The sequence below is a fragment of the Bos javanicus genome, chromosome 29 (genome assembly GCF_032452875.1).
Source record: "Bos javanicus breed banteng chromosome 29, ARS-OSU_banteng_1.0, whole genome shotgun sequence".
Taxonomy (NCBI): Eukaryota; Metazoa; Chordata; class Mammalia; order Artiodactyla; family Bovidae; genus Bos; species Bos javanicus.
Genome location: NC_083896.1, coordinates 27,025,146 through 27,050,005, shown reverse-complemented (window position 1 = coordinate 27,050,005; position 24,860 = coordinate 27,025,146). Strand labels below are relative to the sequence as shown.

At 39.1% G+C, this 24,860-nt stretch overlaps 2 protein-coding genes and 1 pseudogene across 2 annotated transcripts; all 3 read right to left on the bottom strand.

Moving 5' to 3' along the window:
- Positions 1-1,636: 1,636 nt before the first annotated feature.
- Positions 1,637-2,580, bottom strand: LOC133240953 (putative olfactory receptor 10D4). The gene has a single exon (XM_061405932.1). It carries the CDS (start codon positions 2,567-2,569, stop codon positions 1,637-1,639), a length of 933 nt encoding a protein of 310 aa, XP_061261916.1. The 5' UTR covers positions 2,570-2,580.
- Positions 2,581-10,954: 8,374 nt separating this feature from the next.
- On the bottom strand, positions 10,955-11,872 carry LOC133241779 (olfactory receptor 10D3-like; annotated as a pseudogene).
- An 8,873-nt stretch (positions 11,873-20,745) lies between these two features.
- On the bottom strand, positions 20,746-21,708 carry LOC133241778 (putative olfactory receptor 10D4). The gene has a single exon (XM_061407702.1). The coding sequence runs from the start codon at positions 21,667-21,669 to the stop codon at positions 20,746-20,748; it is 924 nt and encodes a 307-aa protein (XP_061263686.1). The 5' UTR covers positions 21,670-21,708.
- Positions 21,709-24,860: the final 3,152 nt, after the last annotated feature.

The following is a 24,860-nucleotide window of genomic DNA, read 5'->3' as shown; positions in this document are numbered from 1 at the left end:
AAAAAGAAAAGACAGTCACAAAAAAATAAGCATTATATGATTCTGTTTATATAAAATCTCAAAAACAAGCATATCTGTAGATACAGAAAGTAGATTAAGTTGCTTACAGCCAAAGGTAAGAGGGGTAATAAGAAGATGATAGCTACAAAGTATAGGATAGCTTTTTCTGATGATAAAAATGTTCTAAAATTGGCCATAGTGATGGTTGCACAGATCTGTGAATATAATAAAAAAAAAAAAAAATTGACTTGTACACTTTAAATGGGTGAACTATTTGGGACATGAATTATATCAGTAAAATTAGTTTAAAAATTGTGACAATTGAAATTACTTGATACACTATTAAAATAAGAAAATATTATATATATATGTATATATATATAACTACAACTGTATAAATATGCATAGGTAGATATGTATATTCATGATGTACATTTAGATTACATAACTATAAACAGGAAATCAGAAATTTTAGTTTCAATTTAGTCATTAATAAGAGAGAGAGGACAAATGTCAGAACGTTAATGGTGATTATAATTTGTGTGGTAGGATTAATTTGTAATTTCTAGTCACTTTACTTTTTTACAGTTTTCCTATTTTCTTCAAACCTATTTATTTACATGAGGAAAAAGAAGGTTATTATTTCTAAAGTGCTAGGAATTTTGGAACTCAAACTCTGTCTTTGATTTAATGGAAGAAAATCTGCAATCACTGTTACAGAATTAAAACTACTGTTGTTAAGAGCAAATACTGCCCTAAGACTAGAGGATCTATGAAACACACACTAGTAGATATGTGGATATCATCTGGTTTCTGAAATGTAACCAAAATTCTTTATATCAGACTCAGGTATATAACACTCCTCACAACATAGGAAAAAAGAGTAATGGAATTTAATGGAATGGAACAAACTGAATAGACTACAGATTTTTTTTTTTTTTTGGAAAATTGGAGAATACTCCATGTAAGTTGAAAACAAGTTCCTGGAAAAGTGGGCATTTGTGCTATACTTCTGACAATACAAAGCTTTCCAGGTGCCACAGTGGTAAAGAATCCTCCTGCCAAGGCAAGAGATGCAACAGACACGGGATCAATCCCTGGGTCGGGAAGGTCCCCTGGAGTAGGAAATTGCAACCCACTCCAGCATTCTTTCCTGGAAACTTCCATGGATAAAAAAGCCTGACGGCCTACGGTCCATGGGGTCGCAAAGAGTCAGACATGACAGGAAACCCACACACACATTTCTGACAATACAGAAGAAGCATTATTAGCACAAAGCTAACACTCTAGCAGTCACAGTCCTAGCTCAGCAAACTTCTATCTCTGTGACACTGCAAAAGTCTCTTAACCTTCCGGTGCCTTAATATCCTCCTCTGTACATTGGGATAATAATACCTACTCCACATGATAATTATCATAATAACTTATATCAGTACTTATAAAGTGCATAGAATAGTGCTTGGCCCATGGTAAGTGCTGTAAACGATTTTGCTCAATAAAAATTATATAAATATATACATGCTAATCACAAAAAAAAATCCATTCAAATTGTTTAGCAGTCACACCAATGTTAAGAGACTGGTCATCCCCTATATATACAAGGCAAATTTATAAGCACAGGTACTGACAGAAAAGCTTACACTCCACTGGTGCGTACTCCCTGGATTAGTGCTTTTCTCAGAGCCAACTTCACATCCTTGTTTCTCAAGCTGTATATCAAAGGATTCAGGGAAGGGTTAACAATATTATTCAACACTTGAACCATAGAATCCAACCAAGAACTGGAGGCAGGCCGCAGATAAATGAGGACCACGGGTCCATAGAAGAGCAAGACAGAAGTCAGGTGGGCACTGCAGGTGGAGAAGGCTCTGTGCCTGCCTTCTGAGGAGCTGATTCTCAATATAGAGATAACGATGCGAGTATAAGAAGTGAGGACAAGAAGGAAACACAGGAGTGCCACAACACCTACGTTGGTGACACTCACCCTGTGAGCTAGAGAGGTGTCTGCACAGGCCAGGGACAGCACCACCGGGATGTCACAGAAGAAATTGCCCACCTCCTTGGGGCCACAGTAGGGTAACTTAAACACAAGAAATGTGAGGACAGACGCATGCACACTGCTCCCCATCCAGGTGCTCAGAGTCAAGATGGCGCACACCCTGGGGTTCATGATGGCCGTGTACCGCAAGGGGTGACAGATGGCGGCAAAGCGGTCATAGGCCATCACGGTGTACAGGAAACACTCCGTGCAGCCCAGGAAGTGATAAAAGAAGAGCTGGCAGGCGCAGCCCTGGTAAGAGATGGTCTGGCTTTGCCCCAGTAGGTAGAGCATCATTTTGGGGGAACTCACGGAAGGGAAAAAGATGTCAAACACTGACAGGTTGCCCAGGAAGAAATACATGGGGGTGTGGAGGTTGGAGGAAGTGAGGGTGGCCAGGAGAATGAGCAGGTTCCCCACAAGAGTGAGCAGGTAGAAGGTGAGGAAGAAGACAAAGAGCGCATGTTCCAGCCCCTGTGTGTGAGGGATTCCCATGAGGAGGAACTCGGTCACTGGAGTGTGATTCCTCATCTTCACATCTAGTCACACCTGGAAGGTCAGACAGCGGTCTCACTGAGATGGGCTTTCCCCAAAACACTAATACCTGCACAGGACCCATGGGAAAGGAATAACATCTAGGCATTATACATAAAAAAACTTCTAGATGGGAGTCAGTCCAGTCCTTACTAATTAATGAGTGATATTCAGCCATTTTTCATCTGTATCCACTGAAGGATAATGGATAGCACAAGAGAAAGAATAGAGAAGAGGATAGAAGATAAATCCTGCCTCAGATTTATCTGAATTTAAATGCCCAATCTAATTCCCACTCAGTGATTTTGGACGATTTAAAAAAAAACTCCATATCCCCTCAGTATCTGGGTTAATAGTTTATTAATATCTTATGATTATAAGATTTAATAATATGATTCTACTTTGGCCACATGATATGAAGAACTGACTCTGATGCTGGGAAAGATTGAAGGCAAGAGGAGAAGGGGATGACAGAGGGTGAGATGGTTGGATGGCACCACCAACTCGATGGACATGAGTTTGAGCAAACTCCAGGAGTTGGTGATGGACAGGGAAGCCTGGCGTGCTGCAGTCCATTGGGTCACAGAGTCAGACATGACTGAGCGACTGAACTTGATTCTAATGAGGAATAATGCTTTAATATATATAAAACCCCTAATGTAATGCAGCAAATTCCTATCCTCATTAGAAAATTCCCTCAAGGTACTGAATTCTGATTTCAACGCTCCTTTACTCCACACAGCATTTGACTTAGGCTGATCTGCACCTGCAGCACTTTAGAATCATCTATTGATGTCATTGATTCACAAAAATGCTTTCTGCATCGTCAACTCGAAAAATGGACAACTAAGAACCATCTAGTGGAAATACAGTGAAACACGATGGAAATGATAATACTTAATTCAGGAAAAAGCAACAGGTGGTTAGCAATAATAAAAACAACTATCTTCTCTCAATGTCACAGTCAGTCTCTCAACAGAAATTATGTCTGCAATATGACAATGTATGCCATCCCGATGAAGGCTTTTAAGACTCAGCATCATTAACTAGGGAATATCTTAAGAAAACCCATGGAGTCAGCTAAGTCTGTGTTTAGTCCAAACTCCAATAGAGCCAATTTCCATCTTCTCTCACATGCCTATGTATAACCCATCAGATGAGGAGAAAGCATTCCAGAAAGAAGGCACCTACAGATGGAAGGGAAAGAGTCGACATGGGCTGGAATCCGGGCTCCACATCCACCCTCCTGCTTTCTTTCCTTCAGAGCCTGGAACAGAAGGCCAGGCTCTGAAACCAGAGAAGCTGAGTGCACCTCTTTGATTAAGTCACTCAGACCTGAAAATCCAGATCAACAGTGCCTGTGTTCCTTGGGAAAAGGAGTGGCCTTCGTTCCCTGAAGTGTGCCTTTGAGTGTGCCTTTGAGACCTTCTCCCCATGTGGGTTGTCTGTAGAACAGGGGGGCAATTAGACTGGAGACTTTCCCCTCCTTCCTTCTTATCCTCACTGTCTCTACTTCATTAATCTTAGACTAAAATATAATTATGTAAAAGCATTTACTTATTTTTAATATGTATGTATGTTCCACATTTTGATTATGTGTTTGTCATTAATGGGCACAAATAGCTTCCACCCCCTACCTATTGTGAATAATTCTTCCATGAACATACTATAAGTATGAATATTCAGGACTCTTGGATGTATACTCAGAAGTAAAATTAGTGAATCATAGGGTAATTTTATTTCCAAATTTACTGAGAAATAACCATACTACTTTCCATAGAGAATGTACCATTTTGCAGTTCCTACCAATGGTGCACAATGGTTCCAAGTTTTCCACATCTCTTTTCTATTTTGCTTTTTTCCCCAATAAGAGCTATTCTAATGGGTGTAGGTGATATCTCAATGTGAATTTGATTTGTATCTCCCTAACAATTACAATAAACTGTGGGAAATTCTGAAAGAGATGGGAATACCAGACCACCTGACCTGCCTCTTGATAAACCTATATGCAGGTCAGGAAGCAACAGTTAGAACTGGACATGGAACAACAGACTGGTTCCAAATAGGAAAAGGAGTACATCAAGGCTGTATATTGTCACCCTGCTTATTTAACTTATATCCACAGTAGATCATGAGAAACACTGGGCTGGAAGAAGCGCAAGCTGGAATCAAGAGTGCCAGGAGAAATATCAATATCCTCAGATAATCAGATGACACCATCATTATGGCAGAAAGTGAAGAGGGAAAAAAAGCCTCTTGATGAAAGTGAATCAGGAGAATGAAAGAGTTGGCTTAAAGCTCAACATTCAGAAAATGAAGATCATGGCATCTGGTCCCATCACTTCATGGGAAAGAGATGGGGAAACAGTGGAAACAGTGTCAGACTTTATTTCTTTGAGCTCCAAAATCACTGCAGATGGTGACTGCAGCCATGAAATTAAAAGACACTTACTCCTTGGAAGGAAAGTTATGACCAATCTAGATAGCATACTCAAAAGCAGAGACATTACTTTGCCAACAAGGTCCGTCTAGTCAAGGCTATAGTTTTTCCTGTGGTCATGTATGAATGTGAGAGTTAGACTATGAAGAAAGCTGAGCGCCGAAGAATTGATGCTTTTGAACTGTGGTGTTGGAGAAGACTCTTGAGAGTGTGTTGGACTGCAAGGAGATCCAACCAGTATATTCTAAAGGAGATCAGTCCTGGGTGTTCATTGGAAGGACTGTTGCTAAAGCTGAAGCTCCAATACTTTGGCCACCTCATGTGAAGAGTTGACTCATTGGAAAAGACTCTGATGCTGGAAGGGATTGGGGGCAGGAGGAGAAGGGGACGACAGAGGATGTGATGGCTGGATGGCATCACCAACTCGATGGACATGAGTTTGAGTGAACTCTGGGAGTTGGTGATGGACAGGGAGGCCTGGTGTGCTGCGATTCATGGGGTTGCAAAGAGTCGGACACGACTGAGAGACTGGACTGAACGGAACTGAACTGAACAATTACTGATGTTAAGCATCTTTTCATATGCTTGATGATCAATTGGATGTCTTCTTTACGGATGTCTATTTAAGTCCTTTTCCCCCCTTTTAATCAAGTTACTTGTTTTGTTGTTGTTCTTGTTGAGGATGCTGGAATAAGATTTTAAGAACTGCTGTGTGCATGTGTATGTGTGTGCCCATGTGTTTTAAGAAAAGATTTATGTTGTGTGCTATACTAAAGTTTTAGATACATGGAAGTTTTAAGATGTTTTAATATTTTTGCAATGCCTGTCATTACAACATTGATTTCAGAGAAGCTGAGAAAAGTGGTTGGAGTTCATTCATATTTGGCTTTCTTTATCTTTAATGAGAATATGTATTTCAACTTTAATGAAAATATATATCTAAATAAGTTATATGGTTGTTCTGTATCCCACTTGTTTCACTCATGTTTCTGTTTTCATATCAATAAATTTGCAATAACATCATAATTTGAAAGGCTAAATGATACCCATCATTCATTCAACAAATTCACACGCCATGCTTACTAGGTCACTGGGCAATGTCCTATGGGTACAACAGTGAATAAGACAAACATGATGGAAATATGTCTTGCACAGAAAAGAAATAAAATGAACAAGTTTAAGTATTAGTGGTGATAACTATTTGTCATAATCACAATATGGGGTTTACTAGATATTATAGCATGAGGGTTCTTCCATCAGTATCCAGCATTAATAGAATGGCAAACTAATACTAGAATTGTTTGAATCCAGCATATAGTCTAGGACACACTCCCAAAGCACAGGAATAGGATTCTGTATTATCTTAGGTTTTATCTATCATGTTAGGAGGGGCCATGGAATCCTCACATTGCACATCAAACCATTGTCTGTGGTGTACATGGACTTCATTTTGTCCCTTTTGTCTCATGCTTTTTGTAAGGGCACCAATTTATTTGATTTAGGGTTTTCACTTTTTGTTTTATTTTAATGGTTTCAAATGGTATGGATACTTTGGGGAGTAAAAATGGAACACAAACCTACACATCAGTAAAATGTCATAGAAAATAAGGACTGATGTGTCCGTGGGATCACCTGTAAATATTCTTCTTTCTCTGGATTCTGGAGAAAAATGAGAAATGGTGAACAACTTGAGTATTTTGGGAGGCCAAGTTGGAAAATGTAACTTGGTGGGAGAACCAGATACGCATGGTAACTGAACCCAGTAATTAGGACATCTTCTCTTCAAACAACTCTGGACAATATGGCTTTCCCAACCCTTTCACACTAAAGTGTAATCTGGGATGTTGTCAGTATGATACAGTAGGAAACAGTGATAGTAGGAGTTAAGAGGATTTGAGACTAGAGCTATATTTACCCTAACTACGTGTGTAATGAAGGGCAAGATGCTTATTGCTATATCTTAGTGCCACCATGTACAGAGGGGTACAATGGGTTGTGGCACAGAACTAGTGGAGATAATGAGAAAGTCAATATATAAACATGACCAATGTCCTTCTATATTATACCAGCTATGTATTGAACACTATGTATCATGAGCTCTGAAGAGAGCTCAATAAAGGCCATGTAGTATAGGCATACAGAGAAGGCAATGGCACCCCACTCCAGTACTCTTGCCTGGAAAATCCCATGGACGGAGGAGCCTGGTAGGCTGCAGTCCATGTGGTCGCTAAGAGTCGGACACGACTGAGCGGCTTCACTTTCACTTTTCACTTTCATGCATTGGAGAAGGAAATGGCAACCCACTCCAGTGTTCTTGCCTGGAGAATTCCAGGGACGGGGGAGCCTGATGGGCTGCCGTCTATGGGGTCGCACAGAGTCGGACACGACTGAAGCAACTTAGCAGCAGCAGCAGCAGCAGTATAGGCATAAATAAACACAGAATAACAAAAATACCAAATACCAAACAGAAGGAGAAAATGTGGAAAGCATTCAGAAAAAAATGACTCATCCTTTACAAGCGAACTTTAGTGAGAACTTTGACTGACTTTTCATATGAAACAGTGGATCTCAGAAGGCACCAGGATAAATAAGCACTCAAAGGACAAAAAGCCAACCAGGATACTACTGACATTAAAGAAATCATCCAAGTGAATATGAAACATGAAATAAAGACATTCTATGAAAAATTAAAGTGGAAAACATTTGTTCCTAGCAGATGTACCTTATAAGAACTACTAAATGAAGTCCTTCAAGCTAAAAGCACTTAACTCTAGATGGTAATCCAAATACAAATGAAAGACAAACACCATTGGTAAAGGTAACTATGCTATTTAAAAAGACAGTATAAATTCATATTTTCTAATTTCAATGAACTTATTTTAATACCAATATATAAAACAATATGCATATAAAGTATTACAGAGTATTATAAAATATTATAAAAAAATATTATAAAATACTTTTATGAAATATTCATAAAAATGTAATATACTTGCCAATAATAGCGAAAAAGAGGTAGATGGGAGCAAATCTGTATTGAGCAAAGAAAATGACATGATAATTCAAAACCACAGAAACAAATGGAGAAAACTAAAAGTAACAAGATTATAACAAAAGCTATAAATACATAGTTGCTTTACATACTTCACCCAGCTTCTTTAAAAGACGTAAAATTACACAAAGCAATAATTACAACAATGCATTGTTGAAATTGTAGCATTCATAGGTATAATATGTCTAACAATAATACCACAAGGAGAGGGCAGAAGGCAGAGAGCTATATAGGATTAGTGTCTCTCTATCACTCTGGAATTAATTTAGTATATGTCTGAAGCTTATTGTGAAAAGTTAAGATATAAGATGGTAAACCCTAGAGCAACTATTAAGGTAATAATTCAAACAATATAGTGAAAAACTCATTAAAGAAACTAAAAATGCTAAAAAATATTAATTATAAATTAATTTTTAAATGTAAAGGAGAAATAAAAGAACAATAAAAGACATGGAATGACACATATAGAAAGCAAAAAGTAAAATATCACATGTAAATCCAATTATATCTATATTAACATTAAAATGTGAATGGATTAAAATTCAATCAAAAGGCAGAGATCATTGAACTGGACCATAAAAATGATCCAAATGCATTCTGTCTATAGGAGACACATTTTAGATTCAAAGACAAAAACAGGGGACTTCCCAGGTGGTCCAGTGGCTAAGACTCTGAGCTCTCAGTGCAGGGGGTCTGATTTCATATCCCTGGTCAGGGAACTAGATCCTACATGCTGCAACTAAGAACCAGGGCAGCCAAATAAATTAATTAAAAATAAATACTTTTTAAAAAAAGATACAAACAGAAGGAAAATAAGAGTGTAGAAAAAGAGATATCATGCAAATAGAAACAACAGGGAGTTGAAGTGGTTAGATTAGTAGAAAAAATAGACTTTAAAACAAAACATGTTACTAGAGATAAAAAGGAATATTTTATAATAATAAAAGGGTTAACCTGGTATAAAGACAGAACAATTGTAAGTACATGTGCATTTAATAACATATAGTTGCCTCAGAAATCAAGAGAACTAGAGACATTCATATCACATATGAAGTAGGGGGAGGTGCAGAGGGACATAACTTGCTACTACATGGATGAACCTTGAAAACATTATGCTAAGTTAAGAGACTCACACAAAAAACACATTTTATGTGATTCTCCTGATATACAATGTCCAGAACAGGGAAATCTATAGACAGTAAGCAAATTAATGATTGCTTACAGTCAAGGGTGACAGAGGTAATAAGAGAATGATAGCTAAATGGTATAGGATATCTTTTTGAGATGATAAAAATGTTCTAAAACACACCATGGGGATGGTTGCACATATCTGTGAATATACTAAAAAACACTGACTCATGTACTTTAAATGGGTGAATTATTTGGTATGTAAATTATATCTCAATAAAACTGGTTAAAAACTGTGGCAATTGAAAATGATTGATACACTTTTAAAGCAAGATTCGTGGCTCAGTGTTAAAGAATCTGCCTGTCAATGCAGGAGACACAAGAGACTCACTGCAGTAGAAAATGGCAATCCACTCCAGTATTCTTGCCTGAAAAATCCCATGGACTGAGGAGCCTGGTGGGCTACAGTCCAAGGGATTGAAAAGAGTCTTGAGCACAGTTTATACACTTATTTATAGACATGACTGCAGCTGCTGCTGCTTAGTCACTTCAGTAGTGTCTGACTCTGTGTGACTCTAAGGACTGCAGCCTGCCAAGCTCCTCCATCGTGGGATTCTCTACGCAAGAGCACTAGAGTGGGTTGCCATGCCCACCTCCAGGGGATCTTCCCAACTCGGGGATAGAACCCGGGTCTTCTGCATTGCAGGCAGATTCTTTACCACTGAGCCACCAGGGAAGCCCCACATATGTGCATAAATACACATATGTAGATAGGTATATAATAATACAGATATAAATAAAATAATTATAAACAGGAAGTCAGGAAATTTAGTTCTAATTTAGTCATCAATGAGAGAGAGAGAGCAAATACCAGAATGTTAATGGTGATTATATTTCAGTGGTAGCATTAATGCATAATTTCAGATCACTTTAATTTTCACAGTCTTCCTGGTTTCTTCAAATCTATTTACTTATATAAGGGAAAAAAGATTATTACATTTGAAAGTTCAGGAAATCTGCGATTCAAACTCCGTCTTAATTTAATGAAAGAAAATCTGCAGTCATTATTATAGAATTCAAACCACTGTAGTAAAGAACAGATATACTTAACTAAAATTGATGATCTATTAAAATACATATTAGTAGATATATGGATATCACCTGGCTTCTGAAATGTAAAGGAAACCCTTTATATCAAGATGAAATACATAGCATTTGTTAAAATATATATTAAAAGTGATAAAATTAATGGAACAAATTTAATAGACTACATATTTTTTTTGGAAAATTAGAGAATACTCAATGTAAATTGAAAAGAAGTCCCTAAAAGAAGTAAGCATTTATGCTATAATTCTGACAATACAGTGGAAGCATTACCACAAAGTTAAAAACCTTGCATTCACATCCTAGTTCAGCGACTTTCTATCTCTGTGACACTGCAAAACTGTCCTACCCTCTCGGTGCCTTAATATCCTCTTCTGTAAATTGGGGTAATATTTACTCCATGTGATAATTATAATAAAAACATGGGTCAGTATTTGTAAAGTGCACAGAATACTGCCTAGCACATGGTAAGTGCTGTAAAAGATTTTGTTGAAAAAAAATTTTATATAAATATATACACACTAATCATAAAGAATTAATTCAACCTACTTGTCCCACATTGCACTTAGCAGTCACATCAACTCTAATAGACTAGGTGCCCCAGATAAATACAAGGCAAAATTGTAAGGACAGATAATGACAGAAAAGCTTACACTCCTCAAGTATATACTTCCTGGATTAGTGCTTTTCTCAGAGCCAACTTTACATCCTTGTTTCTCAAGCTGTATATCAAAGGATTTAAGGATGGGTAACAGTAGTATTTAATACCTGAACCACAGAATCCAACCAGAGGCTGGAGGCAGGCCGGAGATAAATGAGGACCACGGGTCCATAGAAGAGCAGAAGTCAGGTGGGCACTGCAGGTGGAGAAGGCTCTGTGCCTGCCTTCTGAGGAGCTGATTCTCAATATAGAGATAATGATGCGAATATAAGAAGTGAGGACAAGAAGGAAACACAGGAGTGCCACAACACCTACGTTGGTGACACTCACCCTGTAAGCTAGAGAGGTGTCTGCACAGGCCAGGGACAGCACCACCGGGATGTCACAGAAGAAATTGCCCACCTCCTTGGGGCCACAGTAGGGTAACTTAAACACAAGAAATGTGAGGACAGACGCATGCACACTGCTCCCCATCCAGGTGCTCAGAGTCAAGATGGCGCACACCCTGGGGTTCATGATGGCCGTGTACCGCAAGGGGTGACAGATGGCGGCAAAGCGGTCATAGGCCATCACGGTGTACAGGAAACACTCCGTGCAGCCCAGGAAGTGATAAAAGAAGAGCTGGCAGGCGCAGCCCTGGTAAGAGATGGTCTGGCTTTGCCCCAGTAGGTAGAGCATCATTTTGGGGGAAGTCACAGAAGGGAAAAAGATGTCAAACACTGACAGGTTGCCCAGGAAGAAAAACATGGGGGTGTGGAGGTTGGAGGAAGTGAGGGTGGCCAGGAGAATGAGCAGGTTCCCCACAAGAGTGAGCAGGTAGAAGGCGAGGAAGAAGACAAAGAGCACGTGTTCCAGCCCTTGTGTGTGAGGGATTCCAGTGAGGAGGAACTCGGTCACTGGAGTGTGATTCCTCATCTTCACATCTAATCACACCTGGAAGATCAGACAGTGGTCTCATTGGTATGGGCTTTCCCCAAAACACTAAAACCTGCACAGAACCCAGGGGAAAGGGATAACATCTGTATACTATCCATAAAAATGGAGAGGAGAATGACAACCCACTCCAGTATTCTTACCCAGAGAATTCTATGGACAGAGGAGCCTGGTGGGCTGCCGTCCATGGGATCTCAAAGCATTGGACACGACTGCATGACTGAACTGTCCTGAACTGATTGATGTGAATGATTCTCAAAAATGCTCTCACTGTCATAACTGGAATAGCAGAAAACTGAAAACCATCTAGTGGTAATACAGGAGAACAGGATAGAAATGATAGTACTTAATGCAGGCAAAAGCATCAAGCAATTAGCAATATTAAAAACAACTATCTTCCTTCAACATAAAATTCTGTCTTTCAATAGAATTTACACGTGCAATATGACAATATGTATGGATACAATTAAGGTTTTTAAGACTCAGCATCATTAATTAGGGAATATCTTAAGAAAATCCATGAAGTTAGCTAAGTCAGTTTTAGCCCAGACTCCAATAGAGCCAATTCCCATCTTCTCTCACCTGCCTCTACTATGTATAACCCATCAGATGAGGAGAGAATGTTCTAGAAAGAAGGCACCTACAGATGGAAAGGAAAGAGTGGGCTTGGGCTGGAATCCAGGCTCCATGTCCACCCTCCTGGTTTCCTTTCCTTTTAGATGCCATGAAACAGGAGGGCCAGGGTCTGAAACCAGAAGGGCTGAACACACCTCTTTGTCAGAGGAGTGGCATTCATTCCCTGAAGAGTGAATAGGCATTTTGGGTATTCCTTCGGGACCGTCTCCCCAAAGAAGATATATATAGAACAGAGGAAGCAATTAGACTGGAGACTTTCCCCTCCTTCCTCCTTCTTCCCTCCTCTTCTTTACTTCACTCTATCTCATTAATTCTTAGACTAAAGGTAATTATGAAAAAGCATTTGCTTATTTTCAAATCCCTTTGATTAACAGTCACTCTTGGATATTGTTTTCCTTTAGTAGACAGCCATCCATTAAGTTCAAATATTTGAAATTGTCCAGTGATACTGTGTTGAAAGAACTGAGTTTAAAGAAAAAGCTGGAGATTAGGAAAGGAACCACTTAGAAACGAGGCAATAATCCCATCTGGTGTTGACAAAATTTCTTTTTCTATAATTAGTCGGATAGTTTCCCAATATCACTTCTCAACTGCCTCAATTAATATCTTCAGTTCAGTTCAGCTCAGTTCAGTCACTCAGTCATGTCCAACTCTTTGCAACCCCATGAATCGCAGCACACCAGGCCTCCCTGTCCATCACCAACTCCCGGAGTTCACCTAGTCCATCGAGTTGGTGATGCCAACCAGCCATCTCATCCTCTGTCATCCCCTTCTCCTCCTGCCCCAAATCCCTCCCAGCATCAGAGTCTTTTCCAATGAGTCAACTCTTCGCATGAGGTGGCCAAAGTACTGGAGTTTCAGCTTCAGCATCATTCCTTCCAAAGAAATCCCAGGGCTGATCTCCTTTAGAATGGACTGGTTGGATCTCCTTGCAGTCCAAGGGACTCTCAAGAGTCTTCTCCAACACCACGGTTCAAAAGCATCAGTTTTTCGGCATTGTACAACCATTACCACAATCTAATTTTAGAACATTTCCCCCATAATATATATACTATGTGTATACTATGTGTATATATATATGTGCATATAATATGTATGCATATATGTGTATATGTAAATAAGTATATATACAATATACATAATATATATATTCCCTCATTTTATATATATATGTATGTATATATATATATATATACACACACACATTTTCAGTCATTTTCACTCCTACCTCAAGCACTAAGCAATCAGTTTACTTTCTATCTCTATGAATTTGCCCTTTTACTAGTGGAGTCACAAAATGTATGTTCCTTTTTTGTCTGGCTTCTTTCACTGAACACAGCATTTTTGAGACTGATCTCTGCTCTTGCAACAGTCAGTATTTTGTTCCTACATATTGATGAAGCATATTGTAGCATATGAATATTTTGATTTCCTGAACCATAGGTGACGATTCTAACTATATCCTAGTATTTACAGACCCCTACAGTTCATGGGGTCACAAAGAGCTGGACACAACTGAGCGACTAACACTTTCAAAAATGTTTTAATATCTCAAAATCACCATCATTATTATCCGTGCAAAACTGTGGATTGTGCAAAACACAATGATTGTGTCACATGTTAAACAGTTGAGTGTATGAATTCTGAATATATATACATATATACATATATATCGGAGAAGGCAATGGCACCCCACTCCAGTACTCTTGCCTGGAAAATCCCGTGGACGGAGCAGCCTGGTAGGCTCCAGTCCATGAGGTCGCTAAGAGTCGGACATGACTGAGCGACTTCACTTTCACTTTTCACTTTCATGCATTGGAGAAAGAAATGGTAACCCACTCCAGTGTTCTTGCCTGGAGAATCCCAGGGACAGGGGAGCCTGGTGGGCTTCCTGCTATGGGGTCGCACAGAGTCGGACACGACTGAAGCGACTTGGCAGCAGCAGCAGCATACACATATATATCCATAGTTTTAATTATTTTGTTTCAGCTTGTAATCTAAATTTCTATACTATGAAAAACATTTACTGAATTAGTAAAAATCACGCCAGCACTGAACTGATTTATGATTAGTAATGTGCCCCAATCTTTCCTTTCTCAATTTCCCTTACTATAAATTTAATATTTTACTTTGTATGTAAGTAATTCCAAGAAATCTTCAAGGGGTTTGTGCATCTCATAATTACTATCCCTCTGATTCATTAAAACACAAATATTAGGAAGAGATATAATCCATTGTTACGGTTATTGTTGTTGAGCCGTTAAGTCATGTCCAACATTTTGTGACCCCATGGACTGCAGCATGCCAGGCTTCCCTGTGCTTTACTATCTCCCAGAGTTTACTAAAATTCATGTCTTAAGAGTTGGTGATGCTATCTAACCAACTCATCCTCTACCACCTCTTCTCCTTTTGTCTTCAATCTTTCTAAACATCAGGGTCTTTTCCAATGAGTCAACTCTTCACATCAAGTGACCAAAGTACTGGAGCTTCAGCTTCAGCATCAGTCTTTCCAATTAATATTCAGGGTTGATTTCCTTTAGGATTAACTGGTTTCATCTCCTTGCAGACCAAGGGACTCTCAAGAGTCTTCTCTAGCACCACAGTTCAAAAGCATCAGTTCTTCAGCTGTCAGCCTTCTTTATGGTCCAATTCTCACATCTGTACATGGCTATGGAAAAAACATAGTTTTGAGTATATATTTAAGTTCTGTACCCCTCCTTTAATTATATTATTTGTTTTGTTCTTGCTGTTCCTGACGATGCAGTAAATTTGATAAACTAGTGTATGCGTGTGTGTTTGTGTGTATGTGTTTTAAATAAAATTTTATGTTGTGTCTGTGCTATACTAAAGTTTTACATTTAGGAAAGATTTAAAGTGCTTAATTTTTTGTTTGCAATCCCAGTCATTACAAACTGATTTAAAAGGAGCTTTAAAAAGTGGTTGGAGTTCATTCAGATTTGGCTTGATATATCTTCAACTTTAATGAGAATATATATTTAAATTAGTGTATGTTGTTGTTTTGTATCCCATGTTTCACTCATGTTTCTGTTTCATCTAAATACATATGCTGGTGCTGCTGCTGCTAAGTTGGTTCAGTCGTGTCCGACTCTGTGCGACCCCATAGACGGCAGCCCACCAGGCTTCCCCATCCTTGGGATTCTCCAAGCAAGAACACTGGAGTGGATTGCCATTTCCTTCTCCAATGCATGAAAGTGAAAAGTGAAAGTGAAGTTACTCAGTCGTACCCAACTCTTCGTGACCCCACCAGACTCCTCCATCCATGGGATTTTCCAGGCAAAAGTACTGGAGTGGGTTGCCATTGTCTTCTCCAAAATACATATGCTATTACATGATAATTTAAAAGAATAAGTGCTACCCATTCATTATCTTAATAAACTCACACACAGTGCTCAGTAGGTACTGGGGCATGTCCAATACATATAACAGTGAATAAGATAAACATAATGGAACTTTCCACTGCATAGAATAGAAATCTACTGAACAAGCTTAAGTATTAGTGTGATAACTATTTGTCATAATCATTAGCCAGGTTTTACAAGATATCATAGCATGAGTGTTCTTCCATTAGTATCCAGCATTAATAGAACGGCAAACTAATACTAGAATTGTTTGAATCCAGCATATAGTCTAGGACACACTACCAAAGCATAGGAATAGGATTCTGTATGATCTTAAATTTTATCTGTCATGTTAGGAGGGGCCATGGAATCCTCACATTGCACATCAAACCATTGTCTGCGGTGCAAATGGACTTCATTTTGTCCTTTTTGTCTCATGCTTTTTGTAAGGGCAGCAATTTATTTTATTTGGGATTTTCACTTTTTTGTTTTGTTTTAATGGTTTCAAATGATACGGATACTTTGGGGAGTAAAAATGGAACACAAACCTATACATCAGTAAAATGTCATAGAAAATAAGGACTTGTATGTCCGTGGGGCCTTCTGTAAATACTTTCCTTCTTTCTCTTCGGATTCTGGAGAAAAGTGAGAAATGATGAATAACTTGAGAATTTTGGGAGGCCAAGTTGGAAAATGTAACTTGGTGGGAAAACCAGATACACGTGATAATTGAACCCAGTAATCAGGACATCTTCTCTTCAAACAACACTGGACAATATAGCTTTCCCAACCCTTTCACTCTAGAGGGTAATCTGGAATGTTGTCAGTATGATACAGTAGGAAACAGTGAGAGTAGGAGTTAAGAAGGCTTGGTACTAGACCTGCATTTAGCTTAACTACATGTGTTATGAAGGGCAAGATATTTATTGTAATATCTCAGTGCTACCATGTACAGAGGGGTACAATGAGTTGTGGCACAGAATTAGTAGAGATAATAAGAAAGTCAATATATAAACATGACCGATGTTTGTGTATATTTTACTGGTTATTTACTGAACAATCTCTGTGTATCATGAGCTCTGAAGAGAACTCAATAAAGGCCATGTAGGATAGGCATAAACAAACACATAATAATAAAAATACCAAAACCCAAACAGAAGGAGAAAATGTGGAAAACATCAAGAGAGAAATAACTCATCATCCCTTACAAGGGAACCTCAGTAAGAACTATGAGTGACTTCACATGTGAAACAGTGGAGATCAGAAGACATCAGAATAAGTATTTAAATACTCAAAGGGGAAAAAAAGCCAACCACTAAACTACCTACATTAAAGGTATCATCAAAATGAATATGTAATAAACATATTCTATGAAAAATTAAAGTGGAAAGAATTTGTTTACAGCAGATGCAACTTACAAGAAACACTAAATGAAATTCTTCAGGCTAAAAACATGTAACACTTCATGGTAATCCAAATCCAAATGAAAAACAAAAGCACTGGTAAAGGTAAACATGTTATTAAAACATTCTGTAAATGCATATTTTCTAATTTCCATGAACTTATTTTAAAAGCGAATATATAAAACAATGTGTACATAAACTATTATGGGGCATGCAATATATATAAAAATGTAATACACTTGCCAATAATAGCAAAAAAGAAGTAGCTGGGAGCAAATCTGTATTGGGCTAAGAAAATGACATGATAGTTCAAAACCATAGAAACAAATGGCGAATGCCAACAATAAGTAGGAAGGTCATTATAACAAAAGCTATAAATACATAATTGCTTTACATACTTCTTCAAAAGTCATAATTATACAAAATAATAATTATAACAGTGTGTTGGGAATTGTATCATTCATAGATGTAATATAGATTTAACCACTTTATCACAAAAAGAGAGGGGAAGGAAGAGAGCTGTCTTGAAGTAGTATCTCTACATCACTCTGGACTTCTTTTAGCATACACCTGAGGCTGATTATGATAAGTTAGGATATAAGATAGTAAGCCCCAGAGCAACAACTAAGGTAATAAGGAATATAATGTAAAACTCATTAAAGAAATTAAAAATGCTACATTAGGAATTAATTTTTAAAAGTAAAGGAGAAATAGAGGAACAAAAAGATGTGGAATGAGACATATAGAAAACCAAAAGTAAAATATCACATGTAAATACAATTATATCTATATTAACATTAAAACATGAATGGATTACAATTCAATCAAAAGGCCAAGATGGTCAAGCTGCATTTTTTTAAACTATCTTTCCTGTATTCCTTTATTTATTTATTTTTTATTTATTTATTTATTTTTGGCTGTGTCGGGTCTTGTTTGCTGTGCAGCCTTTTATTTCTTTGAGGTGAGCAAGGGCTACACTTCCTATTGTGGTCACTTTGCTTGGTTTTTTCTGTGTGTGTGTGTGGTGCTGGAGAAGTCTTTTTTTTTTTTTTTTTAATTGGAGGCTAATTACTTTACCCTGTACGCTTTGCTTGTTGATAGGCTCTAGGCACGACGGCTCAGTAGTTGCAGTTCCCAGACTCTAGAGCAGAGGCTTAATGTGAGTTGTGGCTCACAGGTTCAGTGGCTTTGCAACATGTCTGATCATCCCAGATCAGGGATCAATTCCGTGTATCCTGCATTGGCAGGTGGATTCTTTACCACTGAGCCACTTATGGAATCTTACAGGAGACACACACACACAGAGAGATTCAAGATACTCCTTCACAGAGAGAGATACAAATAGAAGGAAAATAAAAATATAGAAAACCAGAGATATTATACAAACAACAACCACAGGAAAGCTGAAATGGCTAAATTAATAGACAAAATAGACTTTTAAAGTATTACTAGGAGACTTCCAAGAGGACTTATGCCAAGATGCAACTCCTGGGACTGCTGCTGCCACCTCCCCCATCCCTGTGGCAGCCACTGCCAACTCATGCCTCTGCAGGAGACCCTCATGGCATCTCCCCTTTTGCAGCCCTGTCAGGATCCCAGGATCCACTCCCTCTCCCCAACCACTAATGAAGCAAAACTGGCTGGAAGCATGCAAACTAGTGCTTCTCAACCCTGGTTGAATAATGGAATTTTCTGGGAACTTTTAGAACTGTTACTATTCAATTGTCTAGGGTGGAGATTGGGCATCAGTATTGTTTTATAGCTTTCTAGATGATGATTCTAGTTCTATTCTCTGACCCTGTCTTCCCTGCCCCACCTTTTTCCCTATCAAAATTCATCGTCATCTGTGGTTTGGAAAAAGTAATAAATTCATCTGAAATAAGAAATTGAAAAAAAAAGTATTACTAGAGATAAAAAGAGACATTTTATAATGATAAAAGGGTCAGTCCTTTATAAGGATAGTACAATTATAAATATATATGGATTGAATAACATATAGTGATCTCAGAAACCAAAGTAACTAGGGATGTTCAGGCCACATAAGATAAGAAGTGGGAAAAAATAGTAACCTGCTACAACATGGATGAATCTTGAAAACATTACACAAAGTTAAAGAAAGCAGCCACAAAAAAATAAACATTTTATGTGGTTCTATTTCTATAAAGTGGCCAGAACAAGCAAATTTATTGATACAGAAAGCAGATTATCAGTTGCTTAGAGAGGAAAATGATAAGAATAACAGAATGATAGCTTAAAGGTATAGGGTATCTTTTTGTGATGATAAAAAAAATGTTCTGAAATACACCATGGTGATGGTTGAAATTCTAGAATATACTTAAAAAAACATTAATTGTATAGTTTAAATGTGTGAATTATTTGGTATGTGAATTGTATCTCTGGTTAAACTGGTTTAAAAATAGTGGCAATTGAAAATGCTTGATACACTGTTAGAATAAGAATATATATATAATATGACTACAACTGTATAAGTACACATATGTAGATAGGTATATGGATGATACAATTGAAATAATTATAAACAGGAAGTCAGAAACTTTTGTTTCAATTTAGTCACTATAGAGAGAGAAGGTGGAGAAATAACAGAATGATGATAGTGATTATCATTTGGGTGGTAGGATTAATTTGTAATTTCTATCACTTTAGTTTTTACATTTTTCCTGTTTTCTTCAAACCTATTTATTTACATGAAGAAAAAAGTTATTTTAATGAACCAGGAATCTGGAATTCAAATTCAGTCTTTGATTTAATGACAGAAAATCTGAAATCATTATTCAAGAATCTGGTCATAAAGAACAGATACACTGACCTAAGACTAGAGGATCTCTGAAAATACCTATTAGTAGATATGTGTGTATCACCTGGCTTCTGAAATGTAACCAAATTTCTTAATCTCACATTCAAGTATACAACACTCATCACAATATAGATGAAAAAAGTGATGGAAATAAATGTAACAAATTGAATAAACTAGATTTTTTTGAAAAATTGGAGAACACTCTGTAAATTGAAAAGAATTTCCTGGAAGAAGTAAGCATTTAAGCTATCTCTGATGACACAGAGGCAGAATTAATAGCACAAAGTTAAAACCCTTCCATTAACATCCTAGCTCAGTAACCTTTTATCTCTGTGAACTGCAGAAGTGTCTTAATGTCCCACTGCCTTAATATATTCCTCTGCAAATTGGGATAATAATATCTACTCTATATGATAATTATCATAACATCTGTCAGTATTTATAAAGTGGACAAAATAGTGCCTATAAACGATTTTGTTGAATAAAAATTTATGTAAATACTACATGCTAATGACAAAGAATTCATTCAACGTACTTGTCCCAAATCGCACTTAGCAGTCACACCAACTCTGAGACTAGTCGCCCCCAATGAATACAGGGCAAATTTATGAGAACAGGTACTGACAGAAAAGCTTACACTCCTCAGGTATGTACTCCCTGGATTAGTGCTTTTCTCAGAGCCAACTTCACATCCTTGTTTCTCAAGCTGTATATCAAAGGATTTAAGGATGGGGTAACAATATTATTGAACAACGGAACCACAGATTCCAACCAAGAACTGGAGGCAGGCTGGAGATAAACAAGGACCACGGGTCCATAGAAGAGCAGGACAGAAGTCAGGTGGGCACTGCAGGTGGAGAAGGCTCTGTGCCTGCCTTCTGAGGAGCTGATTCTCAATATAGAGATAACGATGCGAGTATAAGAAGTGAGGACAAGAAGGAAACACAGGAGTGCCACAACACCTACGTTGGTGAAACTCACCCTGTGAGCTAGAGAGGTGTCTGCACAGGCCAGGGGCAGCACCACCGAGATGTCACAGAAGAAATTGCCCACCTCCTTGGGGCCACAGTAGGGTAACTTAAACACAAGAAATGTGAGGACAGATGCATGCACACTGCTCCCTATCCAGGTGCTCAGAGTCAAGATGGCGCACACCCTGGGGTTCATGATGACCGTGTACCGCAAAGGGTGACAGATGGCGGCAAAGCGGTCATAGGCCATCACGGTGTACAGGAAACACTCCGTGCAGCCCAGGAAGTGATAAAAGAAGAGCTGGCAGGCGCAGCCCTGGTAAGAGATGGTCCGGCTTTGCCCCAGTAGGTAGAGCATCATTTTGGGGGAACTCACGGAAGGGAAAAAGATGTCAAACACTGACAGGTTGCCCAGGAAGAAATACATGGGGGTGTGGAGGTTGGAGGAAGTGAGGATGGCCAGGAGAATGAGCAGGTTCCCCACAAGAGTGAGCAGGTAGAAGGTGAGGAAGAAGACAAAGAGCGCGTGTTCCAGCCCCTGTGTGTGAGGGATTCCCGTGAGGAGGAACTCGGTCACTGGAGTGTGATTCCTCATCTTTACATCTAGTCACACCTGGAAGGTCAGACAGCAGTCTCACTGAGATGAGTTTTCACCAAAACACTAATACCTGCACAGGATCCATGGAAAAGGGATAATATCTATACATTGTACATTAAAAACCTCTAGATAGGAGTCAGTCCAGTTTTCACTAACTAATGTGCAATGTCACTTTTCATCTGTGTCCTCTGAAGGATAATAGATAACACAAGAGGCAGAATAGAGCAGAGGGCAGAAGATAAATCGTACCCTTGGATTTATCTGAGTTTAAATGCACACTCAGTGATTTTAGACAATTTTGAAAAAGTCTCCAAATCTCCTTGCTATCTGGTTAATAGTTGAATAATATGATTCTTATGAGGAATAATGCTTTAATGTATATAAAACCCCTAATATAATGACTGCAGCTACCCACCCTCATTAGAAAATTCACTTAAGGTACTAATATTCTGGTTTCAATTCTCCTTTACTCCACATAGCACTTGGCTTTAGCTGACCTGTGCCTACAGCACTTTGGAATCACCTATTGATTAAAACGATTCACAAAAATGCTTTCTCCATCATCAGCTAGAACAACGGACAACTAAGAACAATCTAGTGGAAATAGAGTGAAACAGGATGGAAATGATAACATTTAATACAAGAAAAAGCAACAGGCACTTAGCAATAATAAAAATAGCTATCTTACTTCAATGTAACATTTAATCTCAGTAGGAATTATGTCTGCAATATGACAATATATGCCATCCCAATGAAGGTTTTTAAAACCCAGCGTCATTAACTAGGGAATATCTTAAGACAATCAATCCATGGAGACAACTAAGTCAGTTTTAGCCCTAACTCCAGTAGAGCCAATTCCCATCTTCTCTCACCTGCCCATGGTGTGTTTAACCCATTAGATGAGAAGAGAGCATTCTAGAAAGAAGGAACCTACAGATGGAAGGGAAAGAATCGACTTGGCTAGAATCCAGGCTCCACATCCACCCTCCTGCTTTCTTTCCTTAGATGTTGTGAAACAGAAGGCCAGTCAGAACTGAAAATCTAGAGCAACAGTGCCTGTGGTCCCTGAGAAAAGAAGGATCATTTCCCTGAGGAGAGATGTTTGGGGTGTTCCTTTGGGACCCACTCTCTCCCCATGTGGGACAGCTGTACAACATAAAGCAATTAATCAGACTTTCCCCTCCTTCATTCTTTCTCCCCAGTGTCTCCACCTTATTAATTTTAAAACAAAAAAAAATGTACTATGCAAAAAACTTATTTTCATTTTTCAAATCCTTTTGATTAACAATAACTCTTGGACTTTCCTGATGGTACAGTGGATAAGAATCTGCCTGTCAATGCAGTAGACACTGGTTCGATTCCTGGTCTGGGAAGTTCCCACATGCCACAGGGCAACTAAAGCCAGCACTCTGGAGCCCTCAAGTCACTACTACTGAAGCCCATGCACCTAGAGCCTGTGCTCCACAAGAGAAACAACAGAGTAGCCCCTACTCTCTACAACTAGAGAAAGCCTATGTGCAGCAACAAAGACCCAGTGCAATAAAAAATAAATTGAAAAAAACAAAAAACAAAAAACACTCTGAGTTTCCAAAGTAGGAAGCATGAGCTTGATCCCTGGTCAGGAACCAGGATCCTACACACTGCATAGCCAAAAAACAAAAAACAGTAACTCTTGGGCATATTTTTCCTGTAGTAGGGAGCCATCCTTTAAGTTAGATATTTTAAATTGCCCAGTGATTCTATGCTTGGAAGAACTGGGTTTAAAGAAACAGCTAGGATTAGCTAAGTAACCACTTGCAGAAATGAGCATTCCATTTGTTATTAAGAAAACTGCTGGGAGGAGGAGCTAAGATGGTGGAGGAGTAGGACGGGGAGAACACTTTCTCCCCCACAAATTTATCAAAAGAACATTTAAACGCTGAGTAAATTCCGCAAAACAACTTCTGAATGCCGGCAGAGGACATCAGCACCCAGAAAAGCAACCCAACTCTTCGAAAGGAGGTAGGAAAAAATATAAAAGACAAAAAAAGAGACAAAAGAGGGAGGGACAGAGTTCCATCCCGGGAAGGGAGTCTTAAAAAGAGAGAAGTTTCCAAACACCAGGAAACCTTCTCACTGCTGAATCTGTGCCAAGCCTTAGAAGCACAGAGGGCAACATAACAGGGAGGAAAAATAAATAAACAATTAAAACTCACAGATTGCAAGCCCTACGGTAAATCCCCCAGAGGAGAAGCAGTGCAGACACCTGCACACACCACTAGCAAGCGGGGGCTGGGCAGGGAGGCACGGCACGGACTGCATCGCTGAGAGTAAGAATCTGGCCTGAATACCCTGAGCGCTATCTGAGCAAAATAATTTGGGCTAGCAAACCAGACTATGGGATATCTACCACGCGAAAAGCCAGCCCTAACCTAAGACACCGCCAGGCCCGCGCACAGAACAAAGGACTGAACAGAGATAGCCAGCTGCAGACCTTCCCCCTCCGGTGACAGGCAGCCAGGGCCGGAAGTGGGCAATCGCAGCCCCAGAGAGACATTATCTATAAAACTGTAAGCAGGCTTCTTTGCTAACTAAAACTTCTTGGGGGTCTGGACGGTCAACATCTGCCTGAGAAGGTGCGCCAGTTTTACACCCAGATAACCGAGTGGCGGGGAGGCGATAAGTCGCAGCATTGGTGCTCGCCTAACACCTCATCACCTGAGCTGCTCAGACCTGGGAAGGGCACAAAACACAGGCCCAACTGAGTCTGCGCCTCTGAGGGCTACCCGAGTGCCTGAACCTGAGCGGCTTGGACCTGAGAGGTACATGCAGCCCAGGGCCGGCCTCGGATTGTTCCCGGCGGAACAACCTAGAGCCCGAGCAGTGTGAGCAGAGAGGCTACACGCGCCGTGAGCGGGGGCAGACCCAGTGTGGCTGAGGCACTGCGAGCGCACACCAGTGTTATTTGTTTGCAGCATCCCTCCCTCCCTCCCCACAGAGCGACTGAACAAGTGAGCCTAAAAAAAAAAAAAAAGTGTTCTCCACCGTCCCCTTTGTGTCAGGGTGGAAACCAGACCCTGAAGAGACCAGCAAACAGAAGAAGTTATAACAGAGGGAAACGCCTCAGAGATTAAAACCCTGTGGTTACTACGGACTACATAGGAAGGGGCCTATAGATCTTGAGAAATATAAGTCGGACCAAGGAACTA